This window comes from Anopheles arabiensis, chromosome 2, assembly GCF_016920715.1.
Source record: "Anopheles arabiensis isolate DONGOLA chromosome 2, AaraD3, whole genome shotgun sequence".
NCBI lineage: Eukaryota > Metazoa > Arthropoda > Insecta > Diptera > Culicidae > Anopheles > Anopheles arabiensis.
In genome coordinates, this window is record NC_053517.1 from 58,869,096 (window position 1) to 58,888,326 (window position 19,231).

At 44.0% G+C, this 19,231-nt stretch overlaps 1 protein-coding gene across 1 annotated transcript; it reads left to right on the forward strand.

Annotated features, from left to right (window-relative positions):
• Positions 1-1,862: 1,862 nt before the first annotated feature.
• On the forward strand, positions 1,863-8,377 carry LOC120908694. Its single transcript, XM_040319977.1, has 4 exons — positions 1,863-2,262; positions 7,378-7,527; positions 7,614-8,004; positions 8,087-8,377. Exons 1-4 carry the CDS (start codon positions 1,863-1,865, stop codon positions 8,253-8,255), a joined length of 1,110 nt encoding a protein of 369 aa, XP_040175911.1. The 3' UTR covers positions 8,256-8,377.
• The last annotated feature ends 10,854 nt before the right edge of the window (positions 8,378-19,231 follow it).

Below are 19,231 nucleotides of genomic sequence, written 5' to 3' on the forward strand. Positions count from 1 at the left end.
CCTGGCTGGAGGAATTCAAGCGAGACCACCATACAATGCATGCATAAATTATATTATGACATAACATAAACGATAAAATTTTATTATGAGCGTGATTATTACAATCTAAATTAAAATTAATTAATTAATTAATTAATTAATTAATTAATTATGCCTGTCTCGTGGTACAGTCGTCAACTCGTACGATTTAACAACATGCTCGTCATGGGTTCAAGCCCCAAATAGACCGTGCCGCCATACGTAGGACTGACTATCCTGCTATGGGGGTTTATCCAAAATTCACTGAAAGCCAACACGACAAGTGGTACAGACAGGCCTTGACCGACAACGGTTGTAGAGTCAAAAGAAAAAAAATAAAATAGTTCGATCTGGACCAGCCATATGGTAAACTTTTAATAAATAATATCAAATTTAACAAACCCTGTTTTCCATACAAACGCATGCTTTTAAATTGAACTGTCAACCAAGTATCAAGTGTTCAATTTAAAAGCATGCCAACTAATAAGCGTTCAACTACAGTCAGAATTCAATAGTTTGTATCAGAATACCGGTTTTTTTTAATTTCACAAAAATCTCATGGTCTGCCGAGAAAAATTTCATTTTTTTGTATGAAAAAACGTGCCAACTAAAAAGCACATACTCAATAGTTAGCATGGAATCGAAGTTCAACCAATGAGTTCAGATTGTTCTGTTATTTTGTTCTTTTGATCAAATAGCCATTGCCCAAGAGAAATGTAATAATAATTTTCTTTACCTGTGTATCTGGCCTGCATAATTGTGTTGCTTAAAAATCAAAGTATTATCCTGGTTTATACAAGGATTCAATGGGTAAATATCTAAACATTACACCTGCTAGTGTTTATCCTGTTACATAAGTACCTTAAAATAAAGGTACTAAATAGTCCGTTACATAAGAAAATAGAAAATCCTACCTCTTTTCTGTCTTATAAAAACCCGCGCAATTTATGTTTGTGTCAATACGATTCGGGCAGTCGTTTCACTCGGTGTTGTTATGCGTGCTCTGTACAGTTATAAATTTTGTGCAATACTGTTATAATACAAGTGCAGAATAATACAAGTGTATATTTTAAATATTCAACGTGCCGTGAATTTCACTCAATCACGACAATGTCGGCCAAAGACAAACGCAAGTCAGGATCCATGTATAGATCCATAGAAGCCAATAATAAAAAGTGTTAAGAATGCTTGGTATCATGGCCGCTGACAGCCACCGAGTGACGCAACCTGCGCGCTGACAGATTACCGCGTTTTTGAACTGTCAAACCACAAGCCGAAGCGTTGTGTGAGTGTGTGTTCGCTAGGAGATCGAGAACAGAGCACATGCAGAAAGTTGATCGCAAATAAAACATCGTAAAAAACCCACAGAACAGTGCCGCATTAGAGTTGGAATCATTTCGCTTATTTCAATTAACATTTTGGTCCTTCAAATCCGGATATCGTTTGAAAATCGTGATCTATGGTGATCTTTCGTGAACAGTCGTACGCCTTTGTGAACAGTCGAGCATTATCGTATGCGTTGTTCATAGGTGTTCCTTTCGTTGTATGCGCCTTGTTCGTGTGGAGTTTTATCTTGTTGTTATTATCTATGGTGATAATTTGAAGACAGTTCCTGTTAGAGGATACTTTGTTGAATATCATACAATTGAGTGTGATATTGTGCAAATTCAGCTTACTATCGGGTATGCTGTATTAGACGCGGAAAATTTTTAGGAAAAGATACATTGGTGTGCGTGTACGTGTCGTCAGGCTGTACCTGTTTGGAAGTGTTGGTGAGATCGCTTCGCAGCCATTTTGAAGAGCAGCATCGTAAAAAGTATTGTCGGCGCAAATAGCTCAACAAAATGTCGGTCAGGAGAAGTGATGTGCACAAAACGCCAGCGGAATCCGAGGAATGGAAAATTGCACCCATTGACATGGAAGAAGCTGGACCGTCATCGGAAATCCCTGCGGGTTTGGATGAAGCAAAGGAAGTGCATCGGCCTATTGATAAGAACCAATGTATACGCAAGCATTTTCTTAACAAATTACAGCGAATCGAAGAAGCATTGAGTGGTACATCGTTGGGTGACACGACGTTTCTGAAGGGATGTGCAAATCGGCTTACCTCACTGGCGTCGGAGTATGAAAAATGGCATCAAACCGTCTTGGAAACGGCCGATATGGAGAATTTTGAGGACGGTGAGGAGGAATATGCACGATTCGAAAAACGTCACTTCAACTTATTGCTACGGATTGAACGTGGTATGTCGATCACTACAAATGTTTCGCAATCTCGTGTAAAGCTTCCCGAATTACGGCTGCCAACGTTTGATGGCTCTCTCGAAGCTTGGCTGCCTTTTCGCGATTCTTTTAGTAGCCTGATTGATGCTAATGCAAGCCTGTCAGATGTGGACAAATTGCGGTATTTGAAGGGAGCATTGACAAAGGAAGCAAACAAGCTAATTGCGGACATTGAGATTACTTCGGCTAATTACATAGTGGCATGGGAGCTTCTTAAGGCTCGTTATGAAAACAAAAAGCTAGCGGTGAAGCGACATATTGATGCTTTGTTTTTGATACCGGTAATGAAGAAGGATTCGTACGAGTCGCTCATTCACATTCTAGATAGTTTCGAGAGAAGCGTCAACATAACGAAGCAGCTTGGTGTGGCAACAGAGGGTTGGAGTGTGCTTCTGGCGCACATGCTACATTCTCGGCTTGATTCGGCTACTCAAATGCATTGGGAGGCTCACCATCGCAGTACTGACGTTCCAGAATACTATGAACTTCTAACGTTCTTGAAGAGTCATGCGTTAGTGTTGCAGGCAATGCTGTCTCCAGGCCAAAAGAAAGAACAATATACATCGTCGTGGAAGCAGCGATCGAAAAGTGAGGTGCACGTGGTAAATTATTCTATGGAGATATGCTCGTTTTGTAAAAAAGGTTCACATTCGCCCTTTAAGTGTGACATGTTTAGTGGCTGGACAGTACAAGAGCGCTATGACAAGGTCAAAGAAAAGAAGCTTTGTATCAACTGTTTGTTGCCTGGGCATATTATGAAGAACTGTACATCTAGTGTATGCCGAGTTTGCAACAAAAAACATCACACTATGTTGCACAAACCAGTACAAACCAGTAATTCAGCTGAAGCATCTCCTAATGACCGGGAGATAGTGACGCAACCGGATCCACCTGCGGATCAGAACGTGGTCACATACTGTGGCAATGCTTTGCTAACAAATTCGATAGAAACACCATCTACTATCCTATTACCCACAGCTTTGGTAAAAATAGAGTTACCAGACGGATCGTTGCATTGGGCACGAGCTCTTTTAGATGGAGGATCGCAGATTAATCTTGTAACTGAGCGTTTGTGTCAGCGATTGCAGGTCATTAAAAAGAGAGAGAACCATCCAATTGGCGGAGTTGGACAAAGCAAGCATGTATCATCGCACTCGACACAGCTTACCATAAAATCTCATTGCACTAGCTTCAAGGCAAATTGGAAATTTCATGTAATGCGTTACATTACTTGGAATTTACCTGCAGAGAAAGTGAACAAAACACGTTACTGCATTCCCAACACTTGTACTCTAGCAGATCCCAAATTCTATGAACCATCATCCATCGATTTATTGATCGGCAGAGAGAGCTATGATGAGCTGATGCTAGAAGGTATTCTTAAACTGGTACCCGAGAAAGTAATGCTACAGAACACCGAGTTAGGCTGGATCGTTTCTGGCAGGGTTGAGCTCGAACGTCGTCCTACATCCTCTATAGTAAATCTGGTATGTACTAATCAAGACCTAGAAAATCAACTAACTAAATTTTGGGAAATCGAATCTTGTTATACAAAGAGCACCATGTCTATTGAAGAAACATCATGTGAGAAGGTTTTCTCTGAAACAACCACGCGTGATGATCAAGGAAGGTTTATTGTAACGCTTCCTACGAAAAAGGATATCGTTCCACAACTCGGAAACTCGTTTGAAATCGCCAAACGTAGATTGAACTCGCTAAATCGTCGTCTTGCATCAAACAAAGACCTTAAGGCTGCTTATATAGCCTTTTTGGAGGAATATGTTCAATTGGGACATATGGAAGAAATCACGGAACAACATACGAACATTGACACACCCATTTATTACTTACCGCATCACTGTATTTTACGCCCTGACAGTTTAACTACAAAGCTTAGAGTCGTGTTCGATGCGTCTTGTGCTACCGACTCCGGCCTCTCGTTGAATGATGCGTTAATGGTGGGTCCAGTTGTTCAGGATGATTTGGTCGCAATTATGATTCGTTTTCGTCTGCCCAAATTTGCAATCGTAGCGGACATCGAAAAGATGTACCGACAAGTATGGATTAAAAAAGAGGATCGCTCGTTACAAAGAATCCTTTGGCAGAATTGTCCCGAAGATAAGCTTCGAATATATGAGCTAAAAACAATTACGTATGGCACTGCATCTGCTCCTTACTTAGCAACCAAATGTTTGCAAATGCTTTCCGTTCATGGAACTTCTACTCATCCGGAAGCCTCTAGAGTACTGGCAAATGAATTTTATATGGACGACTTGCTTACCGGAGTAGAAACTCAAACAGAAGGAGAAGAATTATGCCATCAACTAACTGACTTGTTGTCGAGTGCTGGTTTTACTTTGAGAAAATGGGCGTCTAACTCTTCCCAAATTCTGCAAAGTATTCCCGTAGACCAACGCGATACTTCTGGATTGTGCAGCCTTGACATAAATAGTTCCATTAAGACATTGGGTCTTAAATGGATCCCAGCGACCGATGAGTTGGAATTCTGCGTACCGATTTGGACAGAAGATGAACAAATAACAAAGCGGATCGCCTTATCAGATGCATCGCGTCTATACGATCCATTGGGACTCATAGGTCCAACAATAATGATAGCCAAATGCTTTATGCAAAATCTTTGGGCACAACAAAAGGCATGGGATGAGCCGCTAGAAAAGAATTGCATAAACAATGGAATCAGTTTCGCCAACAGCTCTCAATTGTGAAAGACATGCGTATCCCACGTAGAGTGGTAGGAAGTACCCATCGCATCGAAATCCATGGGTTTAGTGATGCGTCTATGAAGGCTTATGGAGCCTGTTTATATATGAAATCGGTCTCTGAGGATGGAAAAGTTTCTGTTAACCTTTTGTGCTCTAAATCCAGAGTTGCTCCACTCGCAAATAGCAAACGACAGAAGAACGTCACTTTACCTCGGCTGGAATTATCTGCAGCTTTATTGTTATGCCATCTCTGGCAAAAGGTTAAAGATAGTCTTAAACACGAGTATTCGTGTTTCTACTGGGTGGATTCGACCATCGTGCTTCACTGGATAAACAGTAGCCCGTCACGCTGGAAGCCATTTGTTGCTAATCGGGTGTCTGAAATCCAGCATCTGACGGAACCTAGACATTGGAATCATGTTCCTGGGGATCAAAATCCAGCTGATATCATCTCTAGAGGAATGATGCCGAGTCAATTGCAAGAATCATGCCTATGGTGGCATGGACCAGAGTGGTTAAGCCAACCATCCAAAACTTGGAAGCTACATCATCCAATACTCGATTGCCCACCCTCTGAGTTTGAAGAACGGAAGACTGTTCTGATCATTAACAAACAGTCTAATATTCATCATCCAATATTTAGCTTAAAATCGACATTCTCCGGACTCGTTAGACTGATGGCATATATGCAACGGTTTAGCTACAACTGTAAACCTGTTAATAGAAACAATCGTCGTCAAGGCTACCTTCAAACATCTGAACTACATGCAGCAAGAGAGAATTTGGTACGCATTGCACAGAACGAATCTTTTGCTGATGATATTCGTTCTCTCGAAACTGCTGGAGAAGTCAAAACATCGTCATCTTTAAGATCATTGACACCAATGCTTGTTAACGGTGTACTACGCATTGGGGGACGTCTTCGAAATGCTCCTGTTGCTTACGATCGGAAACACCCAATGATACTGCCCTACAAACATCCATTGACACGTCTTGTCATGGATTTCTATCATCTTAAAACCTTACATGCTGGACAACAACTGTTGATTGCTTCTGTTCGAGAGAAATACTGGCCTTTACGCGTTCGAAACCTTGCTCGGCAAGTAGTACACGAGTGTATCCAGTGCTTCCGTTGTAAACCATCGACAATGGAACAGATAATGGGAGATTTACCCGCAGAACGAGTTACTCCAACTTTTCCGTTCCTGAACACTGGTGTCGATTTCTGTGGACCGCTGTTTTATCGTTCGGCGTCCAGGAAATCTGCTCCGGTGAAGTGCTACGTTGCAGTATTTGTGTGCCTGGCCACGAAGGCTATCCATCTAGAATTGGTAGCTGATTTGTCGTCGGATGCATTCATATCAACACTGAAACGATTTGTCGCTCGTCGGGGAAAACCATCTCTTCTTCAGTGTGATAACGCTAAAAATTTTCGTGGAGCGGAACGAAAATTGAAAGTGTTTCATCAACAACTGCAGCAACAACAATTTCAACAATCAATTTCGTCGTATTGCGGTCCAGAAGGTATAGAGTTTCGTTTTATCCCTCCTAGGTCTCCCCACTTTGGTGGAATCTGGGAGGCCGCCGTCAAGTCTTTTAAGCATCATTTTAGAGCTACTATTGGAACTTCGATCCTGCGTCGAGACGACTTAGAGACGATCATCGCCCAGGTGGAAAGCTGCTTGAATTCGCGTCCTTTGACCCCCATCAGCACTGAACCCGAGGATTTGGAGGTGCTTACTCCAGGACATTTCCTGATCCATCGTCCTCTGGTTGCTGTTCCTGAACCTTCATACGAGGAAGTGCCATCTAATCGCCTGGATAGATATCAACAGAATCAGGAATTCGTGAGACGCATTTGGAACCGATGGAGTATAGACTACCTGTCTGGCTTGCAGCCCCGCACGAAGTGGACGAAACAACGGGACAACATTCATATCGGAACTCTTGTGTTGATGAAGGAAGACAACTTGCCTCCGTTGAAATGGAGTTATGGACGAGTAACTCAAATCTACCGAGGAGACGACGGCAACATCCGCGTGGTCACGGTGAAGACAAAGGACGGCGAATACAAACGAGCAATTACGAAGATCTGCGTTTTGCCCATCCATTCCAACACGGAATAAGTGGTGGAAATTTCAATTTCCACGGGGGCCGGCTATGTTAAGAATGCTTGGTATCATGGCCGCTGACAGCCACCGAGTGACGCAACCTGCGCGCTGACAGATTACCGCGTTTTTGAACTGTCAAACCACAAGCCGAAGCGTTGTGTGAGTGTGTGTTCGCTAGGAGATCGAGAACAGAGCACATGCAGAAAGTTGATCGCAAATAAAACATCGTAAAAAACCCACAGAACAGTGCCGCATTAGAGTTGGAATCATTTCGCTTATTTCAATTAACAAAAAGCTTGATGCTGAATTGTTTGGAGAGAGTAGTGAAGCTGGACCAAGTAATATTCAGACAGCTACGTCAAATGTAGAGTTCAGTGAACACCCGAATTGTGGTAAGTGGAAAATAAAAAAATTAAAATTTGTGACCAATGCAAATTAAACACAATTATAATACTTATTTTTTATCTACTCATTGCAGAGAACCATCCTTGTCCATTTGATGAATACATCTTGCAAGAAGAATACGTCAGTGATTGGGTTACTATCGATGCATTCGACGATACGGAAGTATATGAAGAGGTCAACGAAGATTACGATGAAGCCGAGGAAACTATGCACAGCACACAAGAGTCTCAACACGAGGAGGAACCATTTGATGAGCTTATTCGAAATTGGGCATTAAAAACATACCAAACACATCAAGCTCTAAATGGACTATTAGAAATTTTACGTAAAAAAAATAACTACCAGCTGCCGAAAGATGCGCGCACGTTGCTTAAGACAAGGCAATGTGGAAAAGAAACGTACCCTATAGCAGGGGGAGAATTTTGGTTCCCTGGGGTACGATCGGTTCTCAAGGATCACTTTCGGTAAGAAAGCAATAGTCTTAAATACGATGATTACTTTTTACTAATATTATATGTTTTTTGTCTGTATTTTGTATCTTTACAGCGATGTGCCACCAAGAGTCAGCAAATTTTCGTTGAACTTTTCGATTGATGGACTTCCACTGCACAAGAGCACTCGAAAACAGTTTTGGCCCATATTAATGAGCATTCAAGAAATGCCGGAAGTTCCAGTATTGATGGTTGGCAACTTTTTTGGTGAATCGAAACCATAGAGTGTTGAGGAATATCTGCGTTCGCTTGTCGACGAGCTAAATGGGTTGATGGATAATGGCATTGTAATAGCCAATAAGCCAATCGAAATACACGTAAGAGCTTTCATCGCGGACTCACCAGCACGAGCATTCATAAAAGGTAAATTATAAAAATCCTCTTAAATTTAATGATACATTAGCTTTCTCTTTATTGGCATAACGTTCTGCGCGGAAAAAAACGTCCCTATATAGGCTTTTGCGACTTATTTACTTATGAGGTGTATTAATACATATTTTTTAATTTTCTCACAGGTTCAGTTTACTTCAACCACACACATGGTTGCCAAAAATGTACGGTACAAGGAAAATATCACAGCGCACACCGAGTTACATGTTTCCCGGGAATGGATCATCCAGCAAGAACGCATGAAGATTTCGTCCAATCAAATTACGGAGCACATCATCGGGAAAAAACGCCTCTCATGGATCTTAAGAACTTTGACATCATAAAGCAGATTATTATAGCAGATCGTTTGCACCTCTTTGACTACGGCGTAACAAGAACAATGCTGAAAGGATGGAAATCAGGCAAATTAGGAGGGGGTGCCAAGTGGTCTGAAGAAACAATAAGCAAGATTGATGCTTTGCTGAAGGAGGTGGAACTTCCTTTAGAGTTTCATCGCAAACTCCGTTCTGTTGAAGACATTGGATTGTGGAAAGCTAGTGAGTTCCAAATGTTTCTGCATTACGCGAGCTTTATCGTTTTGAAGGATGTATTAACAGATGTACAGTATGACCATTTTATGAAGTATTACTGTGCGGTAACATTGTTATCATCCGAAGTGTATAAGAATGATTGGCTTGAGGCGAAACGCTTGCTAAGAGAGTTCGTTTTAGAATATGGTGTTATCTACGGCGAACATTGCATCACCAGCAACATACATAGTTTGTTGCATGTGTATGATGATGTAGACACATTCGGCCCGCTTTACACCATTTCATCTTATCCCTTTGAGAGTAAGCTCCAGCATGTCAAGAACTGTCTTCGAAACGGTCATAAGGTTTTGGTGCAGGCTGCAAATAGGATATCGGAGCAAAACCCACATACTGCGTCATCAAGTACAGCAAATCTCTCTTTTCCATTTTTGAAAATCAAAACTAATAGAGTAGCATTGCACATTAATCGACAATTAATTCTTTCTCCTGGTATTCAGTCCAATTGGTTTTTGACTCATGATAACTACATAGTTAAATATTGTAGCGCAGAACAAAAAGATTCAACTATAATAATTAATGGGAGAGCATTCAATTATATAACGAAAACCCACTCGTACTATATTTCACCTTTTATGAAGGATATATATGAAGAAAATATAAGTAACCTTCGTACCGATGAAATGGTATTTTTACCCAGGGATATAAAGTGTAAATTGTAGCTATTAAAACTACTGATAACTGCTTAGTGTTAGTACCCTTTCTCAGGACGTTAACCGAATAAAACATAACAAAATCGATCTTATTGAAATTTTATTAACGTTTAATTATGTAAATAATTAAAGAAATACATGTAATTTTCTGTATAACATATAAATATTGTTTTGCTTTTTGTATTTATTTAATATATATTTAAATATATATATATATATATATATATATATATATATATATATATATATATATATATATATATATATATATATAAAGGTATAACATGTAACTAATCTTTGTATTATTGTTATATTATTGCACATCACAGTCCGTGGCACAAATTTTGTTTGTTGTTTGTATACGGTTTACTTATACAAAATAAATAAAAATCCAATGAAATGCATTCACTTCCTTATACATCACAGATAGTTTTTGAAATACTTCCTGACAGTTTTTTCTAACAAAATGTCAGCTATGTTACAAACTTACAGCCACTAAATTACTTTTAAAGCGTAGCAACCGCATCATAATCTCTTAATTTTACAGATGTTAGTATCATGTTATGAAGCATTTAAGTAGTATTTTGATTGCACATTTAAAGTTAATATAAATTTGTATATGTTAAGGCAAGAATTCAGAATATTTATCATAATAGTTCATATTAGCTATGTCATAAAAAAAACATTACTTATAATAATATGTATATATTATAATGATAGTAGTGCAGTGCATAATTTTTCGACTAGATTTCAAATAAACTTTGGTATCAATATGAACATCTTATAATAACGCTACTTAAGCTCATAATGATAAGACTAAAGTTGAATTATACATTAATTTAAAAATATTCATATGTACATATGTGACAGCTTATAGACGTTTAGGAATACATAACATATATATACAGGTAAACTATCTTAATTAACTAAATTAACTAACTTAAAAATTTTCTATTGTGACAAGTCGATTTCCTTGAACCCTCCAAATTCAAACGTTGAGTAGCATGCTCCAACTTTGATTTCATAAACTTTTCTACAAAAAGGTCATCGACTTCTATCCCCAAGTGATTTTTTCCGACAGCCCTAAGCAAACGTAATACATGCCGGTAATTACAAAACGGTATTTTTTTCCACTTGACCCTTTCCAACTGCAAGAAGCGAAAAATGCTCTATCAAAAAGGATATCCAAAGCCTCATGTAACCTATTGAATGCATCCTGACTTGTAATATCAGCATCGATTCTTTGTACATAACAAAAAAAAGAATTCATTATTTTCCAACTTAGCTTCCAGCTCATCTAGCTGCTGCACGTTGGACACTACAGTAATATTAAATGTATTTACATTCCGTCGAAGTCCTTTCATAGGATTCATTGTCAAGGAAAGTCCATCTAACAGAGCAAGTATTTGAGCATTTCGAGCATCCTGTCTAATATGCAGCTTTCGGCAAAGCGGACAGCAGCAAGACGGGTGGCTTTCTTCTTGCGGCTGTGTTGCAGCAGAAGCATCATCGCTGGAAACTTCCATCATTGATACAGCTGATGTTGGCTTGAGAACATCTGCGCTGATAATCCTTGCTTGCGGGCGTGTTCTTTCATGCACTTATTCTAAAACTAAACACAAACACAGTCATTTTTTATTACATTAAACACTTGATTGAAACATAAAGTACACACTAAAGTACACATTTAGAATCCTTCATACTCACGAATGACGTCATACCGGGTCGAGCCAGGCTGCGGGAAACTTGTCGACAATCTGCGTTGACTCTGTTCAGCAAATTCTTACCTGTCTATCCACGCACTGCATGTGCGTCTGTGCACACTGTTTATTCACTGCACACTTCACCAAAACACACCGGCGCACGAGACTTTCAACGAAATGCGCATCAACGCACAAACACTGCGCGCGGGACTTAGAACGAAACGCGCACAACCATCTCCGGCAAAGCGTAGCGCTGTACTGGTGGTTTTGTACGCGTAGGAGGGGGGGACATACGGAGCGATGGTTCGATGCTGTAGTGTAAGCGAGACAACACGATGTGACGAGCAGCTCCAAGTTGAGCTCGCAAGTGGTTACCACGCAAACAATGAGACCCCAAATTTTGATTGATTCAGGCCGAGGGGTATGAGGAAGCTTGAGGAAGCACGGAGAAACGCGCTGCGATGAGAGTTCGCATTCTGTTTTACACGCGCGCTTTACTAACACCAATACAAATACCGTGCTTTGGCGAGCCGTCTGTGAATGTGTGTGTCTTCTTTCAGCGAGCTCAACTTGGAGCTGCTCGTCACATCGTGTTGTCTCGCTTACACTACAGCATCGAACCATCGCTCCGTATGTCCCCCCCCCCTCCTACGCGTACAAAACCACCAGTACAGCGCGACGCTTTGCCGGAGATGGTTGTGCGCGTTTCGTTCTAAGTCCCGCGCGCAGTGTTTGTGCGTTGATGCGCATTTCGTTGAAAGTCTCGTGCGCCGGTGTGTTTTGGTGAAGTGTGCAGTGAATAAACAGTGTGTACAGACGCACATGCAGTGCGTGGATCGACAGGTAAGAATGTACTGAACAGAGTCAACGCAGATTGTCGACAAGTTTCCCGCAGCCTGGCTCGACCCGGTACTTTGCTGTATGACGTCATTCGTGAGTATGAAGGATTCTGAATGTGTTGTGAAAGTGTACTTTATGTTTCAATAAAGTGTTTAATGAAATAAAAAATGACCGTGTTTGTGTTTGTTGTTAGAATAAGTGCGTATTTGCGATCGTGTCTATGCATGAAAGAAAACGAGAAACGAAAGAAACAACTATCTTTACATGTGTTCGTAGCATGGCTCGAAAGAACACAAACACATTGAGAACTGCAGAGCGCACCGTGCGTTACGGGTGGGGAAGGGGAGGGCTCGCGCGAGGGTGTAGCTCATTCGTCGAAGAGACACTGTATTTCGACAGCGTCACTCAAATCACTCAAAAAATACACTCATTTTGCCGGACGGGTTATCGTTGCGTTCGTTGCGTTGTGTGTGGTATCCAAACATCACCGGTATACTGTGTGCGTAGTGAGTGTATTACGATCATCGAGTGCGTGAGTGCCTTTGAGTTAACGTGCGGAAGAAGCATTAAGGTGCGCATACACGTACCGTGCGCGGTTAGCGTCTTAGGGTGCGCATACACTCAAAGAACTAAATGCGCTGCGTATCTGGATTCGCCTGACGGAATGAACAGAAACGAATCGCTTCATCCTCGTCTGCTAGGGTCTGCCCTTAAGGACATAGGCGCCTTTTTTGGTCGTAGCAGCAAGACGCCAAGATCGCCTCCGAATGATAATGTGCAGGGTTCTGTTTCACCGGCGGTGGATGTCGTTGAAGTTACGCCGGAAGAGCAGACTTCAGCCAGCATGGAGTGGCAGGAAACTTCCCATCCTATCAAGGAACAGGGTTTCGAGGTTAGTGCCAGCAAACTGCAAGAAGCTCTGATGGTAGCAAGGGAGCTGCATACGTATACGAAGGATCGGAACAATGTACATGCTCCGATAAAAAAGATGTCAGTGAGCATCCTCTCGGCGATATAGTGTATCGAACGGGAGCTGCTGACTATGAAGTTGAGAGCGGAGAGGGCTGAAAAGGCGCTTCGCGAGGTCCAATCGGAACCTCCAGAAACACCTATGACTGGGAAGAGAAGTAGGAAAGTGAGAACGCCAGAGGAAGCAGAGGACGCTAAACGAGCAAAAAACGATGCTCCCTCTTGTAACCGTCCAGATGCAGAGTACAGCGAAGGGGGTAAAAACTCAGAGAACGGTGAGCTATGGATCACGGTTGTCAGCAAAAAGACCCAACGCAAGAAGAAGATGGGAACCATGGCGGAGGGTAAGCAAACAAGAGCGGGTGAACACAACGGCCCAGTTAAACCCGTACCGCGACGACCAAAAACGGAGGCAATCCTAGTTGAGACAACTGAAGTATGAACGCACAAAGACATCCTCCGCAAGCTTAAAGCTGACCCTGAGCTACAGTCGTTCGGCAAACAAGTTGCTCGAATAAGAAGCACAAAAAATGGAGGATTGCTATTTGAGCTTAAGAAAAGTGACCAAACGGAGTGCGAAAGCTTTTCCGGAAAGATTCAACAAGCCATTGGTGAAGCTGGCAACGTAAAGTCTTTGGGACAAATGGAGACAGTAGAAATTCGTTTCATCGACGAAGAAACGGAAGCAGCTGACGTAGAGAGGGATCTGAGAAACCAGATAACTGGCCTCGAAGGCTATAAGGTGGAGGTAACGATGAAGCCTTCCTTCTCTGGTATGCAGACCGCTCTAGTGAAACTCCCGGTAAAGCTAGTGTGGTTACAGGAGCAGGAAAAGTGCAAATCGGTTGGTCAGTCTGCCCGTTGTGTATAAATATGCCGAGTAGAAGATGTTATCGCTGCTGGCAAACCGACCACATTTCGCAGGACTGTTGTGGACCAGACAGAAGGGACTGCTGCCTGCGCTGCGGGGAAAAAGGGCACTTCGCTGCTACGTGTCGTCAGCCACCACGATGTGTGTTTTGTCCAGATGGATCCAACGCGCATCACTCTAGTGGAGCATTCTGTCCGGCGGCTAAGAAAACAGCACCATGGAAGTAGCCCAGATAAACCTAAACCACTGTGAAGAGGCACAGACACTACTGAGCCAGGTGATGGTGGAGGAGATAGGAGATATAGCCATAGTCTCTGAGCCATACAGCGTTCCAACAGGCTCTAGTAGCTGGGTGGCAGATAAGACTGGGAACGCTGCAATATGGGTGACAGGCAGGTACCCAATACAACGGGTAGTATCTAACACCTTCGAGGGTTTCTGCATAGCTGAAGTAAATGGAGTGTTTTTCTGCAGCTGTTATGCTCCCCCAAGTTGGGAGCTAGAGAGGTTCCATGTTATGTTAGACAACCTCGTAGCAGAGCTGGATGGGCATAGACCACTTGTAATTGCCGGTGATTGCAATGCTTGGGCTGTTGAATGGGGGAGCAAGCGAACTAATAGCAGAGGTGATGCTGTTCTCGAAAGCTTCGCCCGGCTGGGAGTAACGCTGGGAAATACCGGCACAACCCCCATGTTCAACAGAAACGAGAGGACATCAATCGTTGATATTACGTTCTGCAGTCCCACCCTCTCGGAGAGATTGAACTGGCGAGTTAGTGATGCACTCACTCTCAGCGACCATAATGTTGTCAGATACGCCATCATCCAAGGGCATAGGCTAACATCATCATCAGCGCATGGGTCCCGAGTTGGTGGTAGAGGCTGGAAAACCGAATCCTTCAATGAGGATTTCTTTAAGGAGCTTTTAGCTTTCGGAGATTTCGGCGAAGCCGTGAGCGCCTCTCAAATCGTGATAGCCCTTACCAAAGCCTGTGATGGCGCTATGCCAAGAAGAAAACCTCCTAACGGGCGACGACCACCTGTGTACTGGTGGAACGCGTCGATTAAAAGACAACGGGCTGAATGCGTAGCAGCACGGCGCAAAATGCAGCGAGAAAGATGCCCTGAAGTAAAACAACAACTCAGGATCGTATACATTGCGGCTAGGTCAGAACTTAAAAGAGCGATTAAAGCCAGTAAAAGGCAACACTTCCTCAAGCTATGCGACGAAATCGCTCGGAAGCCCTGGGGACTTGCCTTCAATACACTCATGAATAAGTTAAAGTCTTCGGAACCTGTAGAACAGTGTCCTGTAAAACTGAAGAGCATTATTGAAACCCTGTTTCCAACACATGCACCACCGAACCTCAGTCCTACGATCAACACGCCAGAGACTGACTCTGTGCCTATAACGAGACAGGAGATTATTAACCTGGCCAATCGTTTAAAATGTGGCAAAGCTCCTGGGATAGATGGCATCCCCAATATGGCGATCAAGGCTGCTATGTTGGCATACCCTGATGTATTTTAAAACGTGCTAATGAACACCCTGACTACCGGCCAGTTTCCATCAATGTGGAAAAGACAGAAATTAGTCTTGATACCGAAGCCAGGTAAGCCGCCAGGCCACCCGTCAGCTTTGAGGCCCTTGGGACTTGTGGATAACCTGGCCAAAGTGCAAGAGATGGTGATTTTGGACCGCCTAACAAAATACACTGAGGGACCACACGGTCTGTCTGATCGTCAATTCGGCTTCCGGAAAAACGATCTACAGTGGACGCGATACTGGCGGTGCTGGAAAAAGGTAATGCGGCGTTTCAACGGAAGCGATGTGGAGCTCGATACTGTGCGCTCATCACCATCGACGTGAAGAATGCCTTCAACAGTGCTAGTTGGGAGGCAATTGCGGCAGCGGTAGAGCGCATGAAGATTCCCCCGCACTTGTGCAGGCTGTTGAGGAATTATCTTGACGGTTGCGTGCTGCAGTATGATACGGCGGAAGGAGTGAAAACCAATGCCATCACCGCAGGCGTACCCCAGGGATCAGTGCTTGGTCCCACCCTGTGGAACGTCATGTATGATGGAGTACTGACCCTCGCCCTCCCTCCTGGTGTCGAAATCACTGGTTTTGCAGACGACATCGCTATCACTATCTCAGCTGTGTCTATTGAGGAGGTAGAGATGCTCGCCACCGACGCAGTCGGTCGGATTGACCGGTGGATGCGGGACGCAAAGCTAGTGATTGCGCATGCGAAGACTGAGTTCATCGTCATCAGCAGCCACAAGGTGCACCAAAAAGCATCGATAATGGCAGGAACTGTACAAGTCGAGTCTACGAGATCGCTGAAGTATCTTGGGGTAGTCATTGATGACCGACTGAAATTTAAGAGCCACCTCGAGGAAGCCTGCAAGAAGGCCATGAAAGCAATAAATGCACTAGCGGCATTCACTCCAAACATTGGCGGACCGAGTAGCAGCATTAGGCGCCTTCATGCTAACTGCGCCATCTCGGTGTTGAGGTACGGAGCGCCGGTTTGGGCGCATATACTAAAGGAGAAGCAGCACCAGAACACCGTGAATAAGGTGCACAGGAAGTTGGCCATGCGTGTTACTAGCGCGTACCGTACCATTTCGTACGAAGCGGTATGCGTTATTGCGAGCATGATGCCTCTTTGCATCACCCTCGAGGAGGACTCGAAGAACTTCCGGAAATCGCGTGCGGGGGAATCTTTCACTGAGACTGCCAAGAAAACCTCAAGGCAAGCATCGATGCGGCAATGGCAGAACGAGTGGAGTAACTCGTTGAACGGAAGATGGAACTACTTGCTGATCGCCGACGTTGCAGCATGGCTAGACAGGAAACATGGTGATGTGGACTACTTTGTCATCCAGGTTCTTTCCGGCCATTGCTGTTTTAGAAGCTATCTGCACAGGTTCAATCGCGCCTCTTCATCTCGGTGCCCTGCGTGCAAGGATGAAGATGAGACGGTGGACCACGTCATGTTCCACTGCCCTCGATTCGCCGAGGAACGCCTGCAGTTGAACGAGAGTTGCAGAGTAGAGGTGGGCCGTTCAAACCTGGTACAAGTCATTCTGCAGCACACCGACTCATGGGAGGCAGCGGCAACAACAATGCGTCTGATCCTGATCAAGCTGCACCAAAAATGGAAGCAAGACCAGCAGCTCGGCGATATTTAAATTCGTCGTGAGTGTATGTGTTAGTGAACGCGTGAGTGCGCGGCGGAAAAAGTGTCGTTTAATGTCTAGTGTTTCGCGTCGTCGTCATGACCGTCTTGTGTTCGCGTGATAACTGTCAAATCTGTCTCGCGAACTTTGGCCCATCGTGCAGTAGCGAGGATGAAATGCTAATGCATAAGCCCTTCCCCAAGAAGCATACCGAAAGGTGAACCCATGGGGAAGGGTATATGGCCCAAGGAGGGGGTTTACTGGGTAAGAATCCCATGTCCACACCCGTGCGACAACGGGAGTCTTTCGAAGATTCCCCCTCCTTGTAAAAAAAAAAAAAAAAAACACACACACACACATACGCGCGCGCGCTCGCGATAAGGCACCTACGAACGCGCGCACGCGAGAACGCACCTACGAAAGCGCGCATGCAAGCACGCACCCCCCATCAAACCCCCCCTCCCCTTCCGCTATCATCAGCTATCATATAGCGCATCATCATCCAAAGCGCCGGGCGGGGTGGGGGATCGCGGCATGATAGAGTGAACGATCACTTTCCCCGCGCTGTGTGTGTGCGTGTGTGTGTCGTGACCCGAAAACTCGAGACAGATTTCGACACATTAAAAAAATAATTATTGCCACTTTACACTGTGCTACATAATGCTTAGAAGATCGTTGAAGCATCAAACATGTTCAAATTAAAAAATATTAGTTTAGTGTTAGACGTTCTCCTACGCTTGTTTTAAATAGGCTTCTTCACCCTCAACTGGCAGGGGCATCGAATGGTCTCATCAGCAGCGGCACGAAATAAAATAAACCATCAATACACCGATAACACATTGAATCCCAATCCAGCTTCTCCCACAGCGTCTCAAGGTCACACACAAATTAATAAATGCTAACACCCACCAATAACAACAATACACAACCGCAATGCATATATGAGTATTAACGCATACACCGCAACAGCCAATCAGCTGGCGGCGGAAGGCACGGGCAGAAGCGCAAGTAAGGCAGGGCAGGGTGAGGGAGGGAGAAGAAGCGGACAAAAAAATGGGCGCCAATATTTTTAATTTTTTTGACCGTTTTTTTGCTCCACCGCCATAAATAGTTCGTCCATTTCGCCAACAGATGGCGCTAAACTTGCTCGACCCAGCGCAGGAATCGCTGAAGTCCATCGCGGGGAACGGGCCAAAATCTGCGCTGGCCAGCGCAGATTTTGGTACATTTTCTGCGCTGGAAACTGCTCGAATTTGCGCAGCGGGGATTTTGGCCCGTTCCCCGCGCTCCAGTCCGTCCAGAATCTGGTGACTTGTTGGTTTGGAGTAGTTATCATGACGCCGATTGACCGGCAATGCCTTGGAATGGGTTCGGATCGGTAGGTTCATGTTTTGATCGAGTGTATTCCGTGCATTTGTCGCGTCACAGCGGAAGACCAGGCAGCACCAAAGTCAAAACAAAAACCTTCCCCAGTGTGGACTGCTATGCTAAGTTCTTCTTCTTATTATTATTCTTATTATTGGCGTAATGGCCTACGCGATCATGTCGGTCTTTTCAGGACTTGAGTACCACGTAGCCGGATAGTCAGCCCTTGCTACGGCGGACGGTTCATACGCGTTTAGAACCCACGACGGGCATGCAGATGTCCGGAATGATGGCGGTGCCGCGGGCCCGCTCCTATCCAGCGTTCAACTTGCATACTGCCACACTGTCTCCTGCTCGATGCATACGCTGCAGGCAGGGGGAAGGATGCACCTCCACGATAAAAAAAAAACACCGTCATGAACCAGCGGTGGACCTAACGGTAGGCGGACTAGGCGGTCGCCGAAGATTTCTAGTTTGTAGTATGCCGTATGTCGACAAGTGGACAGAGTGTTAGCGACAAGGGCCCCGGAAAGATAGTCATTAGGGCTCTGTGGCTGGAGAACCATTTGCACCTCCCCTCCCCCCATGGCGACAACAATTTTAGGGCCTGTGACCGATGATCGTAGGGGTCCCATG